Raw genomic sequence first — 18,360 nt, forward strand, 5'->3', positions numbered from 1 at the left:
ATAAAAAGCAGATGGTGAGTGGCAGTTTTAAAATGTTTATTTAAAAAATAAAATAGAAAAACATACATAAAAACGTCCAGAAAAAAAGCCCCGAAACAAAAGCTGGCCCAGTGTTTTCTGGCTCACAACAATCGGCCGGGACAAAAATTACTGGATAAGGTAAGCCACACTTTTAAAACCCCTCATCATATTTGTAACAGGAGGGAGGTTACATTGAACCTTCATGTACATTGTAAGGGCAGAACCCCAGCGGCTCGCTGTTGTCCTCTTGTTGCCTCACTTCAGAACACTAAAGGTGAAGCAAGGAGAGCCACAACATGTTTCCACGAGATAGGATACTGCAGGAAGATATTTGGCAACTCTGACTGCCCGTCGCTCATTTCATTGTCCCTTCCTCATAAAATCAGACATGGCTTTAAAGACTTGTTTTAAAATTTCAGAATAGGGCTTGTAACCGAAGAAAAATGTGCTGTTCCAATTCAAACATAAAAGGTAAGAAAATGTGGCGGTAAAGTCCATAATGATTCGAATTTGGCTAAGATCATTTTTGTATGCCAATGTTAGTGATTAGCTCATGATCTATGTCTTCTAATTCCAATTCTTCATTGGGGGGTCAAATTGATGACCAGGTGGGAAGTTATGAGCGACAGGTCAAAGTTGCCGGGTGTTTTCTTCCGTGGAGGAAAGAAAGAAAGGGGAGAGAAAAAAAACAACAACAACAAAGAGTTAAAATAGTGTAACAGCATTGAACATCATCAATGTAATGTAAAAAGCTTGTCTGGTGCTGCAGCGGCAGAGGGCAAGTCGCTCTCTGGGCGCATCCTGTCTGATTCCAAAACAGTCGCTCCTCACCCACTTTGCTAGGTCACACACACACACACACTGCACATACTCGGACCCCAAATACGGATGATAAAATACACCCTATTCCTTACATTTGGCGTAAAGGTGTTAAAAAAACTTCTGGAGTGTCTCACTAATTTAAGAGGATGGGGGCTGTTGTTCAAACACACAAAACAGAAGAATATAAATTAACTCCTGGCCAGTCCAACTGAACACGGTCTGTCGTCATTGGAGTGGTAAATGGGGGGTGGGGGGGCAACAACCCGCAAATGCACAAGACGTGACGCAATAATCGGAGTAACCCACTTGCATAGAAATAACACGGGCGTGCGTTAGTAGTGTTGATGGCAAGTCACAGCCTTGTCCTCTCTGTGAGCGTGCATACAAAGACACACACAGACACACACCGAGTAAACACAAAGAAAGGCATTGCAAACAATTAGCGGAAGTACCTGGCAATCAAATATACACAAGATTCCTGAATGGAATCAAAATATAATTCCCTTTCACTTAGGTCCTTGGTTTAGGAGGACCCCACCCCAGCCATCCCTTTTTTTCGCCCCGGACCTCAAATGGGAAGCTCCTTATGGCTGAGCACAATATAGTACTTGCCTGGGCACAGATTTACAGCTTTGCGCACCTAAGGTCGCTCTCACAAGTCGGTGCAAGCCATTTTTCTAACCTATTTTCGCAATCCCCACCTTGGAAAAGGACAGTAAAGAAGTGGGGGGGCAGTGATGGAAGAAATATGGCAGCAACAGAGTCCACAAAGAGAAGATAGACAATCTTGAGGTTGCAAAAGCCAAGAGACAATTACATCCTCTCACCAAGATATGATGGCAGGCTGCAATTTTCCTGCCACTTGCCTCCAGGACGAGTAACTAAACTTCCTCGATGAGTGTCAGGCTCGCCTCGTCTAGGAGGGGAAAACGTGGGGGTTATTGAGAGATAAGCTCTCCTCCGCAAAAGTAGGGAAGAGGAGGGGTCTCGGACCTGGGCTCCATCTCACCAGAGAAACCCAAAAGGTTCCGTAAACAGAAGGTAAAAACGCTATAAAAATAAAATAAACCGTATAAAAATGCCTTTGACATATACACACTAAATTAAATAAGCATTTAAGTTCCAAAAAGAAAAAAAAAATATTGCACAAAACGGAGAGAAAAAAAAAAAGAAACGCTGAGCATTGGGACAGCTTTGCTGCGAGGCTCGAGACAGGCTTGCAAAGGCCAATGGCGGCTCCCACCAGTGCCAAAAACCCCCCCCAAAAAACAACAAAAAACCAAGACATGAACTCTTAAAGAGCCGTAACCGAGGGAAGCAAAAATACTGACCGCAAAGTAATACTGAAACGCTACAAAGCAGTGAACAAAAGGTCACACTGAAGCAGAGCTGCAGGCTGTTCCATGTAGCGGCCGCCCCGGTCAAGTGAAAACTGCTGGTCTCTGTGAGGGGGAGGGGGACACCCGGTCTCTATCTGCTGGGGCTGACTGGTAGGCTGTCCCTCTTTCGGCGCCGCCAAGTGTTCCGGTGATACTGTGTGTGCGTGTGAGCGTGTCCGCGGGTTGCCACGGCCGGATTGGTGATGAGCGGCGGGTTGTGAAAGCCCTTCATGTTGAACTTGACGGCGTTCTGGGGAGGACAGGGTGTGGTGGAGACAATCATCCAGTCAGAACATTTACATGACTAAAGGACTGATTGCCCACTAAAACGAGGCTTTAAAATACATGTTAACACTTTAATGCAGGGATTGGCTAACGTTCATGCTCAAGGGTCACATTTGATTTTTAAAATGAAAGCCCCACTCCTAAAAAAAAGGAGAAAGTGACATATAGCTTACTTTATGTTCTTCATTGTTCAACGATTTTCAATTATTGGAATAACTCCAGCAGCAGATACTGAAGCAAACACATAAAAAAAATGACCGCCTACGTGCGACTTGACAATTAATGTCTCACACAGTTCAAAGAGGAGTCACAATAAACAGAGGAGTCAAATCTTGGTCCCAAGATTTTACACATGGGGAAACAGCCTGAATTTACCTGAAAAATACACCTCCAATCAAGAAAGTTTACTAAACACATGAAAAGGGGACAGAAAGAATGAGATGTGTCCGCAGCCTACCTTATGTGCGTGGCTGGAGTGGTGGCTGGGCGGAGCCTGGGGACTGGAGGGGGCGTGGGCATGGGCTGGGGGGGGCATGTGGAAGAAGGCGGGGAGACGGGTGTCGATACACACCTGTCTGCCAGCAATGGAGTGCATTGGGAGACCCCCGGGGAGTGAAGCGCGAGCCTGGCAAAGGAGAAGTAGAAGACAGAGTATGACTTGCTGCTTAATGTAATCCAATAAAAGCTATTACGATGTCACTGCTGCATGTCTACCTGTGAGCCAGGAGGCAAGAGCAGATGGTGTCCTGCCATTCCTGGTTTGGCCGTGCCCAAGCTAAATCCCGGTGGAAAAGCGAGGCCCAGCGGTGGGAATGATGCGTAGGGGGGCAAAGGGGGTGGAGGCACAGGACAGGGTGGTGCTGAATCCGAGTCCTGATGAACGGACACAATTTTTTCCAATATTATAGTGTAGAATGTGAGATTGGCAACCCCACGTGGACAACAATAATAACTGCACCTTACATGCACGTAAAATGCAAATGCAAAATCAATATTTATCAAATTACTCGAATAGCCGATGGGATATTTGGTAGAATAAATGATTATAAAATGATTCAATAGTTGCAGCCATAGATGTGAGTGACTGTGAATGGCGCATGCTAATTTTCTTACTCTGCTACGGGGCACAAACATGAATTCTGAATAGCAAAAACAAATGGCCCCACAAAGGAAATGCAATCGCAGAAAAGATGGTGCCCCTGCTACCTCATTAGTTTCTAGTTCAGTTGGGAGGTTTTTAGAATGAATCCTTATCAGATGACTTTGTGTGAGCGAGTTTTTTATTTTTTATTTTTAAGAGATTGAAAAATCAGAGTACACAGAGTATATGTAGTTGAGTTATTCACAGCCACATTATTATGCTGTAAGGGATCGTCAAATGTGCCGCGGGAAATACCTATGTGGTGTGTGTCCTCTTAAAAGTAATAAAACGAAAACGAAATAATTAAGAGTCATTAATTCATTTTATGTAAACATTTTTAAATTATGTCACCATTTCATCAATGACTTAGTCCGAGTTAAAGTCCTTGCCCAAAGTCACTGGGCAACGCCTGATTTGTTACCGTGCACACCAACGTAAAAATGTTTTTACATAAAAATAAACTGTATATTAATTGGAAAATTTATTCGAACAATATTATATATATTTATTTTATATATACATTGTATATATATATATATATATATATATATATATATATACACATGAATTAATGACCTAGTAACACATGTATGTAATTACAATATTAAATTAATGCCAAATTTGGGATATTATTTAAGAGCATTTATTTATCATAATACTTTTAGTCTTCCATATAGATGATGCACTTAGACCAGCAACTTGACCCCCCAGCCCCCCTGCCCCCCTCACAGCATGGCACTGTGAAGAACAGCAGCTTGTTGTGTTCACAGCTGTGTTTCATGAGCTTTTTAAGTGTTCTTCTAATGTATATAGATCCTTATGGAAATTGTTCTCTGTGAAAGTTTTCACACGCCCGCTGGAGAATGTTTACAACTTTCCTCCAGTATTTCTGGTATTTGTGCGAGGATTCGTCACGCAGATGCTCTGATACATGCGCGTCCAGCTGTTGGCTGTTGCGTGAAGCACCAGCGGGGATTCCTCCGGAACTGTGAGGATGCACAGCCGTCGTGAAAGCACAGTCGAAAAAGAGGAAATCTAAGCTTCCGTTCCGGCTATCATGATGGGAAACGTGAAGTCATTGGCAGAGAAAATGGGCGAGCGCAGCGCACTGATGAGAACATAGTGCGTGTTCGGCGAGGTCAGTGTCTTGTGCCTGACTGAGACGTGACTACAGTACACGAGGACTTCATCGACTGAAGTGGGTCACTATCCTGCTTCAGAACAGTACGTGTAGACAGACAATGGTAAAAAGAAGGGAGCCGGGATTGCAATTTTTGTCAATAAGAGGTGGAGTAATCCGGGACACTTTGAATGCCTCTGCACATTGGACACTGAACTGCTAGCTGTGTGAACACGTCCATTTTATCTGCTGAGGGAATTCTCTTCCAACATAACTGTGTACATTCCACCATCTGCTCCAGAGGCAATGGCGTGTGATACAATTCATACAGCTGTTGCCAGGTTACAGAGCCTCCACCCAGAAGCTCTTATCATCATCATCACTGATTTTAATCAGAGCAGGCTAGGGTCACTACTACCCACTTTCTACCAGTATAAACACTGCACTACAAGAGGAAATAAAACACTGGACTTCCTGTATGCAAAAACCAAGGATGCATATATACAGTGTTTCACTCCTGCTCCACTTGGTTTATTAGAATAAAGTCTCGGGCTGTTAACAACTCAGTATGTTCCTGTAGTTCAAAGGCTTACTGTAACCGCAAGGGTAATGCGTAGCTGGAGTAAGGAAGTGATCCACACGGGGACAACATGGATGACCACATGAACAGTATCACTGGATAGTTTACTTTCTGAGAGAATGTCACCCCCCCAACCAGAACTGTGCGTCGTTTCCCCAACTACAAACCCTGGATTACTTCTCAATCAAAAGAAGAGGGCCTTCGGATCTCGTGATAAGATTTGAAGAGTGTAGAGCGCTAACTCAAGGTGAGAACGAGGGCGATCAAGGGCTCTTATTGTCGTGTACTGGAGACCAAATTCCAGCAGAACGACATCAAATAGGTGTGCTGTGGTATGAGGCAGATCACAGGCCTCAAAACAAAAGACCGTCGTCAGGGAGGGTCTGTTGCTTTATCAACAGATTCAGCTCTGTACCCCCTGCTCTTTGTCCCCACTTTACCTTGACCCCCTCAGTCTCCACAGCAACTACTGCACTCCAAACCACCCCGAGAGAAACCAATGACGACCCCCAAACTCCCTCTGGATTAACACGCCCTCACATGACAGTGAATGCTAACCAAATGAGAAGACAGTTGGAGCGAACACACCAAAATAAGGCTCCAGGACCTGATCACATGAGTGCTCGGGTCCCCAAGGCTTGCGCCTAGCATATCAATATCAGTGGCTTAGGTGTTGTAACTAGTAATATTTCTCACGTTGTCTGATCCAGAGAGCGAGGAGACAGAGGAGGCAGAAGAGTGCTGCTGGGGACTGGAGATGGACATTGGCGAGTCTGCACTCTGGGGGGAGACCGAGTCCCTCTGCTGCTCCTCTGAGCCCATGCCACTGTCAAGAACACAGGTGGGGTCCTGATTCAACACCGGCTCCTTGGGAGTTGGCACTAGAGATGCAGAATGGAGTTAATGTTGCAATGGGAGTACAGTCAATCACCGCTATATCTCGGTTCATCGTTCACACCTCTGCTACTGTATATCGTGGATTTTTGTATTTTTTTATATTGGGTTCTTACAACATACAGGCAAGTCTGAATTTAGACTGCCTTCAGTGTACAAAAGTACCCTGTTTAGTCATTTTAATATTTGTTGTTGCAATAGACGAGAATATATATGCCAGTGTTTATTGCTGTATGCTCTATTTGTATGTGTTGCTGCTCTATGTGTGTTAAAGTAGAAATTATTTGAAGGGTTATAATTATCTTAATCTCTAAGCTAATTTCCATTAGCCTGTCTAAGGTGTTTGAATTATTAGCATTAGCAACATTTTGTATAAATATATAATGTTTAGTTCTCTTTTGTTTCATGTGTCAGTTTTAAAGCAAACTTTGACTAGGAGCGACACAAGCAGCTTGAAGCAAGCATGTTTTGCCTCTTATTTGGAGAACTGTGTTAGTGAGAGTCTTCTTTTTCATTTCCTCAAAGTGATGTGATATGATAGTTTACCATTTACTGACAGTAAGAGTCAGAACAGGCAGTAAGAAACAATTTTCAATGTGTTCAAATGTGTTTAAAACGTGTGAGAGTAATAAAATGTAATTTGGTCTTTCTATAGCTCAGATTTTCACCCATTTGTGGGTGGGTCTGGAACATAAGCCCACGATAAACTAGGTTTCATTGTACCACAAGTAGTACTAGAGACAGATTTGATTCTACCTCTGTTATCCATTCGAGCCAGATCCCTGCCACCCCACTTTTTTATGATCCACTCTCTGTAGTCGATCACTTCCTGGGTCAACCTGATTATTCTTCCTAAGGTGCTGTGAGGATGAATGAGAGAAGAGTTTCAGTAGAGTCCAGTTTTATTCATCACAACACTCTTCTATGTGCATAGGTAGATGGACTGGCTTCCAACCTTTCGGAGTCTTTATTTGGATAGGATCGGGCGAGCGGTGACACAGCGTGGCTGAGGACAGTGTAGGCGTAGTCAAACACCTGTCTGACGTGCATGGCACCGTACGAGCCCCTGCCCACGTCGTTGCCTGCATGGCGGGAAATTGGAATCCGATGTAATTTGTTTGCAGAAGTTTTAGTTCATTGAGTCCATTTGCTCTGATAGTCATAGATAAAAATACCTGGAAGCAGTGGATCTTCAATGCAGAGCATGGACGGCCTGTAACCGTTGGTCATGGCCATGTCGTCTTTGGCAATGTATGCACCTCCATTTTTTATGCGAATCCCTGTTTTCAAGTAGTTAAAATGGCGACCGTACAGCTCAAAAAACTCGATCAGCAGGACGCCCAAGTTCTCGCTGGGGTTCCTGGCATCAATGCGAGGATGAAGCTGAGGAAAGAAGCATTCAGAACCGTTGATTGCTGGTTGGACAGGGATTAACAAGTAAAAAACAAAACTGTCATTATAAAGATAGCATTGAAGCTTTAACTACTTATTGTTACTCACAGTGCCACATCCTACTATCACAATGTACTTGGATTATTTTTCCTTCTGAAAACAAGCTCGCGAGTACCTGCAAGAAGCTGATGACCATGAGGATGAGGCAGTAGGAGCTTATTCCGCCGGTGAAGACTTCATTTAGATCTCTCTGCAGCAGGAACTGCTTCAGCACAAAGATCAGGTAAGGCAGCACCGGATACTTCTGAAAGAGGACGAGGAAATACAATAAGTGTTAGGAATACATTCAGATTATTACCTTGGTGAATTGTTTGAACAAAATATGATGCTGTGTGGTATCACGTTACTGATCATTCTTGTTGTTCATTAAATTAATTTAGTTAATTAATTTTTTTCTTTTCAGGAATATGTATTTGTTGTGCTAAGTGCAATCTGAAAAGGTCTTCAGTGTTCTCCCCGTGCCTGCGTGGGTTTTCTCCGGGCACTCCGGTTTTCTCCCAGATCCCCAAAAATATGCATGGCAGCTTGATTGAAGACTGTAAATTGCCCATAGGTGTGAAGGTGTGCGCGAATGGTTGTTTGTTTATATGGGCCCTGCGATTGGCTGGCGACCAGTTCGGGGTGGACCCCGCCTCTCGCCCGAAGATAGGCTCCACAGCACGCCCGCGATCCTTGTGAGGATAAAGCGGTACAGACAATGGATGGATGGATAAATTATATCCATACATCTATAAGGCTCCCTAGACATGTTATAATGCACTCTTACTGTATGTTAAAAACGCAGCAGGCCTATAGACAGGAATTAAAAATATTCTTGTTCATTTTCCAATTGAAAGGGCTGCAAAATCCTGTGTCTCTGACTTGGCTGATTTTTTAAAGAGGCTTTCAAGAGGCGAGAACAAGACTGGAAGCTGCCTGCAAAGGAAACCTGCATAAGAGGAAGCCCTGCGCCCCTATCCGCCCTACCATATGACGGCAGCAGAGCCAGGCTCCCTCGCACATTAACAACATCGACGCTCGCAGGGGTTTGATTGAGTCTGGCTGTCAGTGGCGGGCCTTCAAGCCGCGACACGCAATACGGGCAGAAACGCGACGCAACATCAACAAACGAACAAAAGCTAAAGGATGAGAATTACAGGTGCTAAAGGAAGTTCAGCACCTGTAATTCCTGGGCTGTGCTGGCTAAAACAAGCATGACTAAAGCGGGCAGACATCCACCCTGAGGAGGAGAGACATTTTGAGCAATCAAGCTGCAATGTTGCCGACATGCAGCAAGCACAAAATATGTGGTTGCTTCCAGAATGAGGCAAAGCGAATCAAGTGTAATGCTTTGAACAGCTGGCCGGGCACAATTCAGAGAGGGGAATTTACAAAGTTCTATGTTTAGATGCCTTTCTAAAACAGTAATTATGTGACTCCACTGGCCCTTGGTTGGTCGCTCTCTTCCATTCTTCATTTCCATGACTTTCTTTCTAACTGGCATTTATTTCTCGGTCCAGTGGACAGTCCACAGTCAAATTTCCATAAAGTGGAACAATTTGGGAGCTCATCCAGATATTTTCTGAAAAAAATATCCCTCAAAAGTCAACAACAAAATGTGAGCGTTCAAACCATCATCATGTTTGACGAGAAGTCAGAAAATCTCAGACTTCAGCTTGGTTCTACGTGTGTGTTTTTTGCCATGCCATGAGTGATGACAATAATTTTGACTATCGAGGCAGAAATGGAATTTACTGCAAAATGCATGGAAAGGGTCTGTCTGCTCAGTACAATAGGAGCACATGCAATATAAATTAACTACACAACTTAGTTTTACCAGGCAGATGCTAACAAATAGGATGTAGGTGAAAACAAGGGCTGACTAGTGAAAATGGCTTTATGTAATGAGTACACTGCAACAAAGCAACCAAAGTTAAAAGACTTACCTAGCTACCTGGTGTACAGGTATTCATCGGGTGGGTTATTTTACTTTTAGTTTTAAATGTTATTAAAACATTATCTGTACAGTCAAAACAGGTTTTATAATGGGAGAAGGTTGAGCCCTAAACAGATTCATTTACTTAACATTTATTATGGGAAAAATATTTTAAAATTTTAACAACTTGGTAGCCAGCAGCCAGTGTCACGGAAGGGATTGTATTCCACTTTGGAGGTTCCTCTGTATTATAAAACAATGTGACATCTCACCTGAACATAATCTTTAATGAAGCACGCCGCCTTGACGCCAGTCTCCACGTTGAAGCTGATGTCCACTTTCACCTCCGTCTCCTGGTCTGTAAGCTTGATGATTGGCACCTGAAGGACATCATGGCAACAGAATAGGTGAAATTACTTACAATCTGTGCTTAAGTAGAAGTAGATGCTTGGGTGAAAAAATACTCTGGTCGAAGTAGACGTACTGACTCAACTCCTGTACTTAAGAACAACTAAAAGAAACTGAAATGCAATTTGGTAATTTGCCCCAATGGGAAAAAAAATACAATCTAGTACAGATACAGTATAGTAACAAAGTATTTGTACTTCGTTACTTCACACCACTGCGCGGCGACAAGGGTAAGGGAACAATCAGAATGACATTCAACGTGTGCACGTGGGTGAGAGCTGTCCACGCTTCGGTGATAGGCGAGCGTCTCAGACTTCCTCGGAGTAGGCAACAGTCTTGACACCAACTCCTCTCGTCAGCTATTCTCACAAAGTTATCTATGAGCGGGCCCGCCCTCACGCAAACAGATGGGGGAGACTAATTGTGTCTGCTAGTTTAGTGCACCATTTTTCCACTCCTCCTCTCAAAGAGATAAAGGAGAGATGGAGCCAAAGCTTTCAATTTCTGGCTAGCCACTTGAAGTCTAAAAAAAAAAAGGGGTTTTCTAGGCGCATAAAAAGTGGTGCCAAGTTGTGATTTGGCAGAGCTTCTTCCAGTTCCCCACAACGTTTCTCATTAACAGAGCCTCTCGTGCTTCTGCGATGTGAAAATGTTTGAAAAGCGCATCAAATAAGTTGATTACATGACTCCGTTTTTAATCACATCAGGATCAGGAATAGCTTCTCATCTGATTGCTTGCTTAAAAATGTGAAGCGCAGCGTAGCAGAATACTCACAGTAGCTTTGTCCAGCACTTTGATGGAGAACGGCTCGGCAACGTTGTGCTTGCGAAGAGCCTGCTCCAACTCTTGCAGCGGGGGGCGCTCCCACTTTCCAAAGACCACCAGGTCAATGTCACTAAAGGGGGGGGTCACATTCCAAGTCAATACAATGGATGGAAAAACACAAGGTTTACAATGCCTCATTGACAGATTCATGTGCACGTCTCTCTTGCCTTGTTGGAAGGTACAGTCCTGTGCTGAAGCTGCCAAATATTTGGACCTACAAAAGCAGGAACATGTAAAAATTAGGTCTATCGATTAATCATGTGTTCCACTAGTTCTGTTGTCCCACGTTGACAGACAGGCTATGTAAGTGGACCCATAATCTATCCTGCCCAGGGAGAAACTCTTCTTGTTTTGATGAATCATTACTAAACGACTGGCCAAAATTGACTCCCTTAAATAACAACATTCAACATTTTCATTGTAAAGTCGGCATTGCATAACAGCCCCGTATACGGTGATGATTTACAGTCCATAATATCCAATTGAAATGTCCACACACTGCGGGACAATGCATTTCCGGGTTCCACTTCAGAGCAGGCCGACTCTGCCAAGTGGAGAGTGCTGCCAAACCAAGCAAACAATGGCGAGAAGAGAAATAGCTGTACTTCAGGGCTGCAAGAACCAGCTCTCCAAAGGGGAGCCAGAGTGGAGGTCATTCCTTTTGCGTCTGGGAAATACGATGAGGTGGTAATGGCACAAAGACACCGGACAATTGATGATGGCTACAAATCAGACGACTGATGAGGAGCTTTGCCTGACAGCACGTGTATCAAAGAACGAAATGGTGTGACTTGTTTGGATGTCCTTTGAACAAAACCCTTTTGATAACTGGAACTTACATCTGCAGTGGGCCACAGCTCCTTGATGATCCTCTCTATCCGGTTGACCACCTCTTTCCTCATAGCAGCCTCCTCTGGACGCGGAGACATGAAGTTGTAGAAGTCCATCACCTCTTCATGGAGTCTAAGCAAAAAAAGGAGAACAGAACAAGCATTCTTTTTTTTGTTTGTGCTCACAACAGCTTATAAACTCTAATCTATATCGAGAGGCGTACAAGCTGCGTCCTTGAGACGCACGTTATAACTGTGGAACTTCCAGAGTTGTCCAAAAAGTGGTACAATTTGGAATTAAACCACAATTTTATGCAATAGAATGCCTCAAACAACTCAAACTAAACTTTGTTTTCAATCCATCATCGTGTTAGCAAATGTCTTTTTAGAAAGAAATCCAAAAAGACATTAAAATACTGAGTTTCCAAATTAAATTTACCAGGACTCTTTCAATTCCTTTATGGTATGTTTTTTATTTTTTATTTTACGTGACTATTATGGTTAACCCCCAGCATGCAGCAATGGAGATATTGTGCAACAAAACGTGCTGGCTATCTCTGGATGCAAATTACACATTTGCATTCTTCAAAAACAGAGCCGGTATAATGCACACACATTTGCAATTGTACAGACCTTGCCTTAAAAACAGGAGTACAGGCATCAAGTCTTCAATATGAATTCAAAATGTTTTACTGCCAAAGCTTTGCAGACAAAACGACAAACTGTTTTAAAAACTTTGGCCTTGAAAGAAATGTTATTCTTGAGGTTGAACAAAACCTACCACACTTAAAGAGCAATATTTATGTCTTTAGCCATGATGTCAGCATTTCAGACTGTTGTACGAACATCTGATCTGCATTTACTGAAGCAGCCATGTGAGGTGAATCGAGGACATTTCCAACATAACCACGAGGAAGCAGAAACTACGCTTGTCCAACATTAGAATGTTTGTACAGTGGAACCTCCAAAGCCGACCAACATTTTCAGAGAAAAATGTGCCTTTAATGTTATATTGTCAACATGGAATTGTTATAATACGCAGTGTCAGCATATCACGGGAGCCTTCAGCGCACCTCGATTAACCTCATTTCAACCAGCAGAAATTGTTTTCTCAGTGTCATTATAGTTGAAGATAATCATCAGTAGTCATGTGGATGACTTGAGTCACTTGGTTCTGTTATGAAATGTTTAGCGTTGTTGCTGCTAGGTTTGTACTTCTTATACTTCCGTTGTCCTGAAAGGATTCTTAAACCAAGTTTTTAAGACATGTCTTTGGATCTTCTATGGCTGGTGCTGAGCATTTGAGTTAATCGACTTTATGATGTTTGACAAGAGGGAGACTAGAGAGAAGATGTAGCTAAATTAGCATATTATGCTATCCACTAGTTACAGTAGCTTGCCCGCCGCTCACTGTGACCATAAGGTAGAGGGTGTTAGGTTTGAACGTTTTACACTGCATTTGCGTTCGATTTCATTCTGCCGGTGTGGCAGTTGATTTGTTCTAAATGTCGACCAGCATCGCGGAACGGATTGTGGTCGCCTTCGGAGGTGGCACAGCATAACGAGGAAGATTTCTTAGCAGTCAAATGCCTAGGAACAGAGGGGCTCTGTTCCAGCCCTGTGGCCGCTAATTTTTTTCTAAGAATGCACGCCATGGTGTCAGTGTGAAATACGGAACAGGGGGACTGTCACAATCTATTACTAAAGCCCTGCGGGACATTCAGTCGGCCGATGTGCCCACGCCTTGGTAAAAACATTCTGCCAGGCAGACAGTCAGACACTCGTGCATAAATACCAGCAGTCGGACAGAGGAGCAGAGGTACTGATGTACCACGGACCAAATATCTTGTCATTACGCCTACGAAACTACTAACAGTGCAAAAACACACTAAAGAGCATTCAAAATGTACCACTGAAGGCACCTCAGTACAAAAACAACGAGGCCCATGCTTGAATTGAGAAAAACTACCATAGTATACTGTATATTGCTGGGTGATATGGCCTTAAAATAAAATCCTGCTTTTTTTTTTTTTTTTTTTTTTTAAACAAAAATCTGATTTCTGATTCTAGTCAGAAATCAACTTCCACTGAAAAAAATAAACAGACCCCCCATCGCTAATGTAAAAATATGTTTTTTCTTGGAAGAAACTCCCTTTTATCAAAATGACCCTAACTCAATTAACATTTAAAACAGTTTAACATCATAAAAAGGAGTCATTATATCGAACGGTTTGGCTGGTCCACACTGTTTGTCTGTTGTCAAATGTCGCAACCCCTCCAGCGCTCTCATGTAGAGTTGTCCAGGTAAGGCACGGTAACCTTGGCAAACTATTTGTGGCTTGAAGCACACACCTCGTGACAAAAGTTACCAACGTGTCGCTAAATCACTGCATTTGCAATTTATGAATGGACACCCCGTCCGTCTTTGGCAATGTTCAGCGCGATTGACTCCAGGATTGATGGCCTTTCTTGCCATACGGAAAACAACGTTGTCTGTCTTAGCAGAAAACAAGCTTGCTGTTCGTATTTTGGAAAAATATCCAAAGAGGGGTGGGAGAAGTCGTAAAATTTAGCAACCAATCCGCTAAGTTTCGAACAATGAATTTGCTTTTGTTAACTAGCTCCACTCTGCTCGCAGCCATGTTGTTAGTGTTCATACACTAATCATTCAAGTCTGTACAGCACATGTACTTAGTAGAAAAATGCACTGTTACTACACACCAATAGCACTTTACTAGCCTGGCATAGAGCCTACATTCCAGAAAGAACTTGAAGCCATGTCAGCTGTGTGGAGATAATTGAAAGTAAACCCAGGTGACACCACTTCTATCCAACTGCTAATTGCGCTCTGCTCGGGCGGCACAGCTTCGTGACGGGTAAAGACATGTACGTGATGTTTTGGTAAGTATCACTTTGTAATGACACAGTTTAATTTGATAACTTGTAGTCTTGTAATTCCTTTTAGTCACCCTATTTTGTAGTTAATACAAAAGGTAACACGGCATTCTATATGCATATCCACCAGTCTCTACATTCGTCTTCATCTCTTATCTATATTACTTCTTTTTAAATAGTGCCCCTAGTGTTCAGAATGAGACACCAACCGTATTACTGAAATGCCTTGTGTTACAGGCTCCGTTGAAACGTGTGGCAAGACTGTTTGACGAAACATGCAGCTGGATGTTCAAATGTCAGTAATGGCAAGTTGTTAATCTAAAAATGTGTTAGTAAAACTAAATCCAAGTTGCACAAGTTGTTTTTAAAACTATATTTAGTTCAAACGTATTCATTATAAGTTTTAACAATGTAATGTACTGTCTCATAAAAAGTTGTATCGTGCTTCTCTACCCTAAAACCGATGCAAATTGTGCATCTTGGGAGTCTTTCTTATATTGAATGGTGAAAATGGGGCACAGTAACTAACTGCTGATACAAGTCACAGATCACCTCTCCACGCTTGCCCCAAGCCCAAGGGTTTTCGCTCATTGTACTTCATTTGCAAATAATAGGAGGACGGGATATTTTATTTGTTTGTTTATTTATTCCCCCCCCCCCACGGCCATGTGGGGGAAAAAAACAGACTGTGTAGTTTTGGCTAAACTAGTAAACGCCACGCTCAAGCTAGTACCTACTAACTTGAACTTCCGAATCAAGTACGACGTTTGATATTTTAATCTGGAAAAAGGTTTGTTTTAGTGTGTGTGTGTGAACTTTTTAAACTCGAAATATAACTTGTTACGAGTGGTGGGCTGGTGCGTTTACGCAACTAGCGTTAGCAGCCGATGCTATTCATCAAAATGCCATACGCCACTCACGCTGCGTACGGGCCTATTCAAACTGGAGAAGTCGTCTACCTGCCCCAGTTTGTAACGTAAACCCCCCGAAACAGTGTGTTGCACTCACCCGAGGACTCCCGGGTTGTAGTTTCTCGTCTTCCAGGGCGTCCAAGTGCTCGCGTGGTTGCTATTAGTGCAGTTTGAAAGCAAGTAATTGACCCCGTAAGTGCTGGCCTTATTGTCACTTTTCCTCCGGCCGGGGTGGTGCACGGTGTGATGAGAGTGGTTGACGGCTACAGAAGGGGCCACCTGGTGACTTTTAACGCACAACTGCTGCAAATGGAACATGTGACGGTTGTGATGGAGGAGGTGTTGGTGGAGCCGGTTGTTGTCCGTGTTGTCACCCAGGGCGAAGAGCAGGCCGACGTTTTTATTCCCAGCCGTGGTTCTCTCCAGCGAGCAGCCGGAGGGGTGACTGTCCGCCGCCCGGGATTCCAGCGACGAAGAGCCAGCCTTGGGGCTAATTGCCTTCCCTTCAGCCGCGTCAGAGGCCGGGCTGAAAAAGTTGGACAGCGCCATGCCCAGGGAGGATATCGCGGCGTCGTTCACACAAGCCGAGCCGCCGTTCATGATGCTGCGATGGCCGCTGCCCAGGCTCTTGCTCGATACCACGGCATTTTTCAACACGTCCAACGCGGCGTAATTGACGCACTGGTTGTGGACGTGCTGCGCGGAGAGCGTCCGCACTCCCTGAGAGGTTTCCCAGACGTGCATCCATAAAGCGTTCGCCGGTCCTTTCTGTTCGGGCTGAATCCAAGCTACCCTCGGATCCATTCAACTTGGTTCTCCGGTGACCCCCCCTCCCGTGTTGGGTACAACGCCAGCGAGTCCGTCGTGATGCCGCACGCCGAGCCCCCTCAAGCCGAGAGATGCCCCTACGCCGTCCCGGGAAACACGAAAATTAAGCGTGAAACCGAGTTAGGACCATGGGGAAAGTAGCCCCCTCTACGCCGCTAGATAGGGGGAAAACACTAGCTGATTTCTATTGGGATTCAATATGGCGTAGTCTCTTCAAATCCACGCGCATGCGCGTTCGGAGGGGATCCTTATTCAACGACCACTACGCCCACTCCTTCGCAAGGCAGGCGGGGGTACTGCAGCCACATTTGAAACACCCATTATTAACAAAATTAAAAAATCAATAAAAACGTTTTATTTCCACCACCACTGCATTACGATTATGTTAAATACTTCATATATTGAATACTTAAGATACTAAATTGTCATTAGTCGCACAAAATGGCTTTACTTTCAAATACTACATTACCATTTGAAAATATTCATTTGAGTAATTATATACAATTATACATTGTATTATATTTTTATTTTGTACATTTATTATTAATAAATGTATTACTAAAATAGTAATAGTTTGTAATTCAATTGTATTTATTAATTATGAAAATACATTTCTTTGTTTTTATTCTTTATATTGATGGTTGATAAATGTATTAACAATTATACAAGCAGTATATATATTCTTGATCTCAACGTAATTCATGCAGTCTTTATTATTTGAAATGTAGAATCAGTAAAAAAATAAATAAATAAATAAAAAGCGCAAAATGTGCACAAATTTCCAGCAAAACATAACTCATAACCCAATACGTGAATGATGATGGAATATGAAATAGTTATGTGGGTCATAATCTCGACCTCTTTACATGCTGCTCACGTACACTTAAGGCCGCCCACTGAATATAAACCGACCTACTGAAATAATCATATTTATAGGTAGCTCCGTTCAAACACACCCATTCACAGCAGGTGGTGTCATGCATCACAAAGCCCCCCAGTAACAGCCATATCCCAGCCTGCACGTTTTCCGCCTCAGCTGTATGATGGAGGCGAGGCATAAAGCGGCAGCACCTTCTGGGAAAACGAGTATAATGTACACGATAAATGGGGAGTGAAGTAGGAAACCTCTTGCATAATGCCTACTCCAGACCCTGGCCGCTCACGTGTAAGCATGTGACAGAGTCAAGGAAAAAAAAAAAAAAAAGACCCCAGAGCAAACTATGTGTCAGATAGGATATGCGTCCGTCTCTCTTCTAACACACCCATGAAAGCATGCATGCACACAGCTGCTCACTCCCACTGTGCAAATAGAAGCTTGCTTTCTCCTATCTTGGGCTTTATCACAAACCGCAGCGTGCACAGGTATCAACACCAGCAGGTTACGAGCCTTTTGCTGATGTGGTTTGCAAAGGCTGCTTCGCCTCTCCGTCATGGTTTACAGGGATTACCCACATTCGTGAGGGCCGGAGAGAGGTGGGAGAGTATCTTAAGGAACAGGCATAACAGTGCTGTACAAGCAGTGATGGATTCATGCGGGTTGTCTTCAGCCTACAGTATGTGGCGTGAATGCTAAGGAGGCCAAACACATGTTCCGAATCATGTATTTAACCCATTTTTAATAGAACAATTCTGCAGCTGTAAAAGGTTATTTCATTTTGGAGCAGGAGTAGTGGTCGAGACAAATTCATGCATCTCCAGGCAGTGTTTCTGTCCTTTAAGTTAGCCAACTGTATTTGTGTTGGACTTGCTTTTCCCATCCATTTCTCCTCATTAGGATCACAAGTGAGGCTGGATACACCGTGGCGGGCCCATCGAGACAAACAGTCACTCACAGCTATGAATAATTTAGAGCCTTGAATGAACGTAACATGCATGGTTTTGAATGTGTGAAGCCAGAATACTTGGAGAAAAGTCACACAAGCACGGGGAGGACTCGCAAACGCCACACACGAAGCCCGCCGCCAAGATTTGAACCCACAATCATTCAATTTTGAGGCAGATGTGCTCACCACTGGTTCACCATCCAGCCCTTGCTTTTTCCAATGTTGCAAAT

At 43.5% G+C, this 18,360-nt stretch overlaps 2 protein-coding genes across 3 annotated transcripts in view; both read right to left on the reverse strand.

Moving 5' to 3' along the window:
* Window positions 1–2,311, reverse strand: part of LOC133470756 (adenylate cyclase type 2-like) — a 55,027-nt gene extending 52,716 nt beyond the window's left edge. For both annotated transcript variants that reach the window (XM_061759521.1, XM_061759520.1), the window contains exon 1: window positions 2,221–2,311. The gene's annotated coding sequence lies outside the window, so the exon portion shown is untranslated. The remainder of the gene's footprint in view (window positions 1–2,220) is intronic.
* On the reverse strand, window positions 22–16,778 carry tent4a (terminal nucleotidyltransferase 4A). The gene is made up of 13 exons (XM_061759523.1): window positions 15,577–16,778; window positions 11,683–11,806; window positions 11,011–11,057; window positions 10,793–10,913; window positions 9,882–9,989; window positions 7,810–7,938; window positions 7,418–7,625; window positions 7,198–7,324; window positions 6,999–7,102; window positions 6,045–6,229; window positions 3,222–3,380; window positions 2,965–3,132; window positions 22–2,472 (listed from the first exon to the last, which is right to left on the reverse strand). Exons 1-13 carry the CDS (start codon window positions 16,281–16,283, stop codon window positions 2,314–2,316), a joined length of 2,346 nt encoding a protein of 781 aa, XP_061615507.1. The 5' UTR covers window positions 16,284–16,778; the 3' UTR covers window positions 22–2,313.
* Window positions 16,779–18,360: the final 1,582 nt, after the last annotated feature.

The sequence above is a fragment of the Phyllopteryx taeniolatus genome, chromosome 21 (genome assembly GCF_024500385.1).
Source record: "Phyllopteryx taeniolatus isolate TA_2022b chromosome 21, UOR_Ptae_1.2, whole genome shotgun sequence".
In the NCBI taxonomy this organism is placed as follows: Eukaryota; Metazoa; Chordata; class Actinopteri; order Syngnathiformes; family Syngnathidae; genus Phyllopteryx; species Phyllopteryx taeniolatus.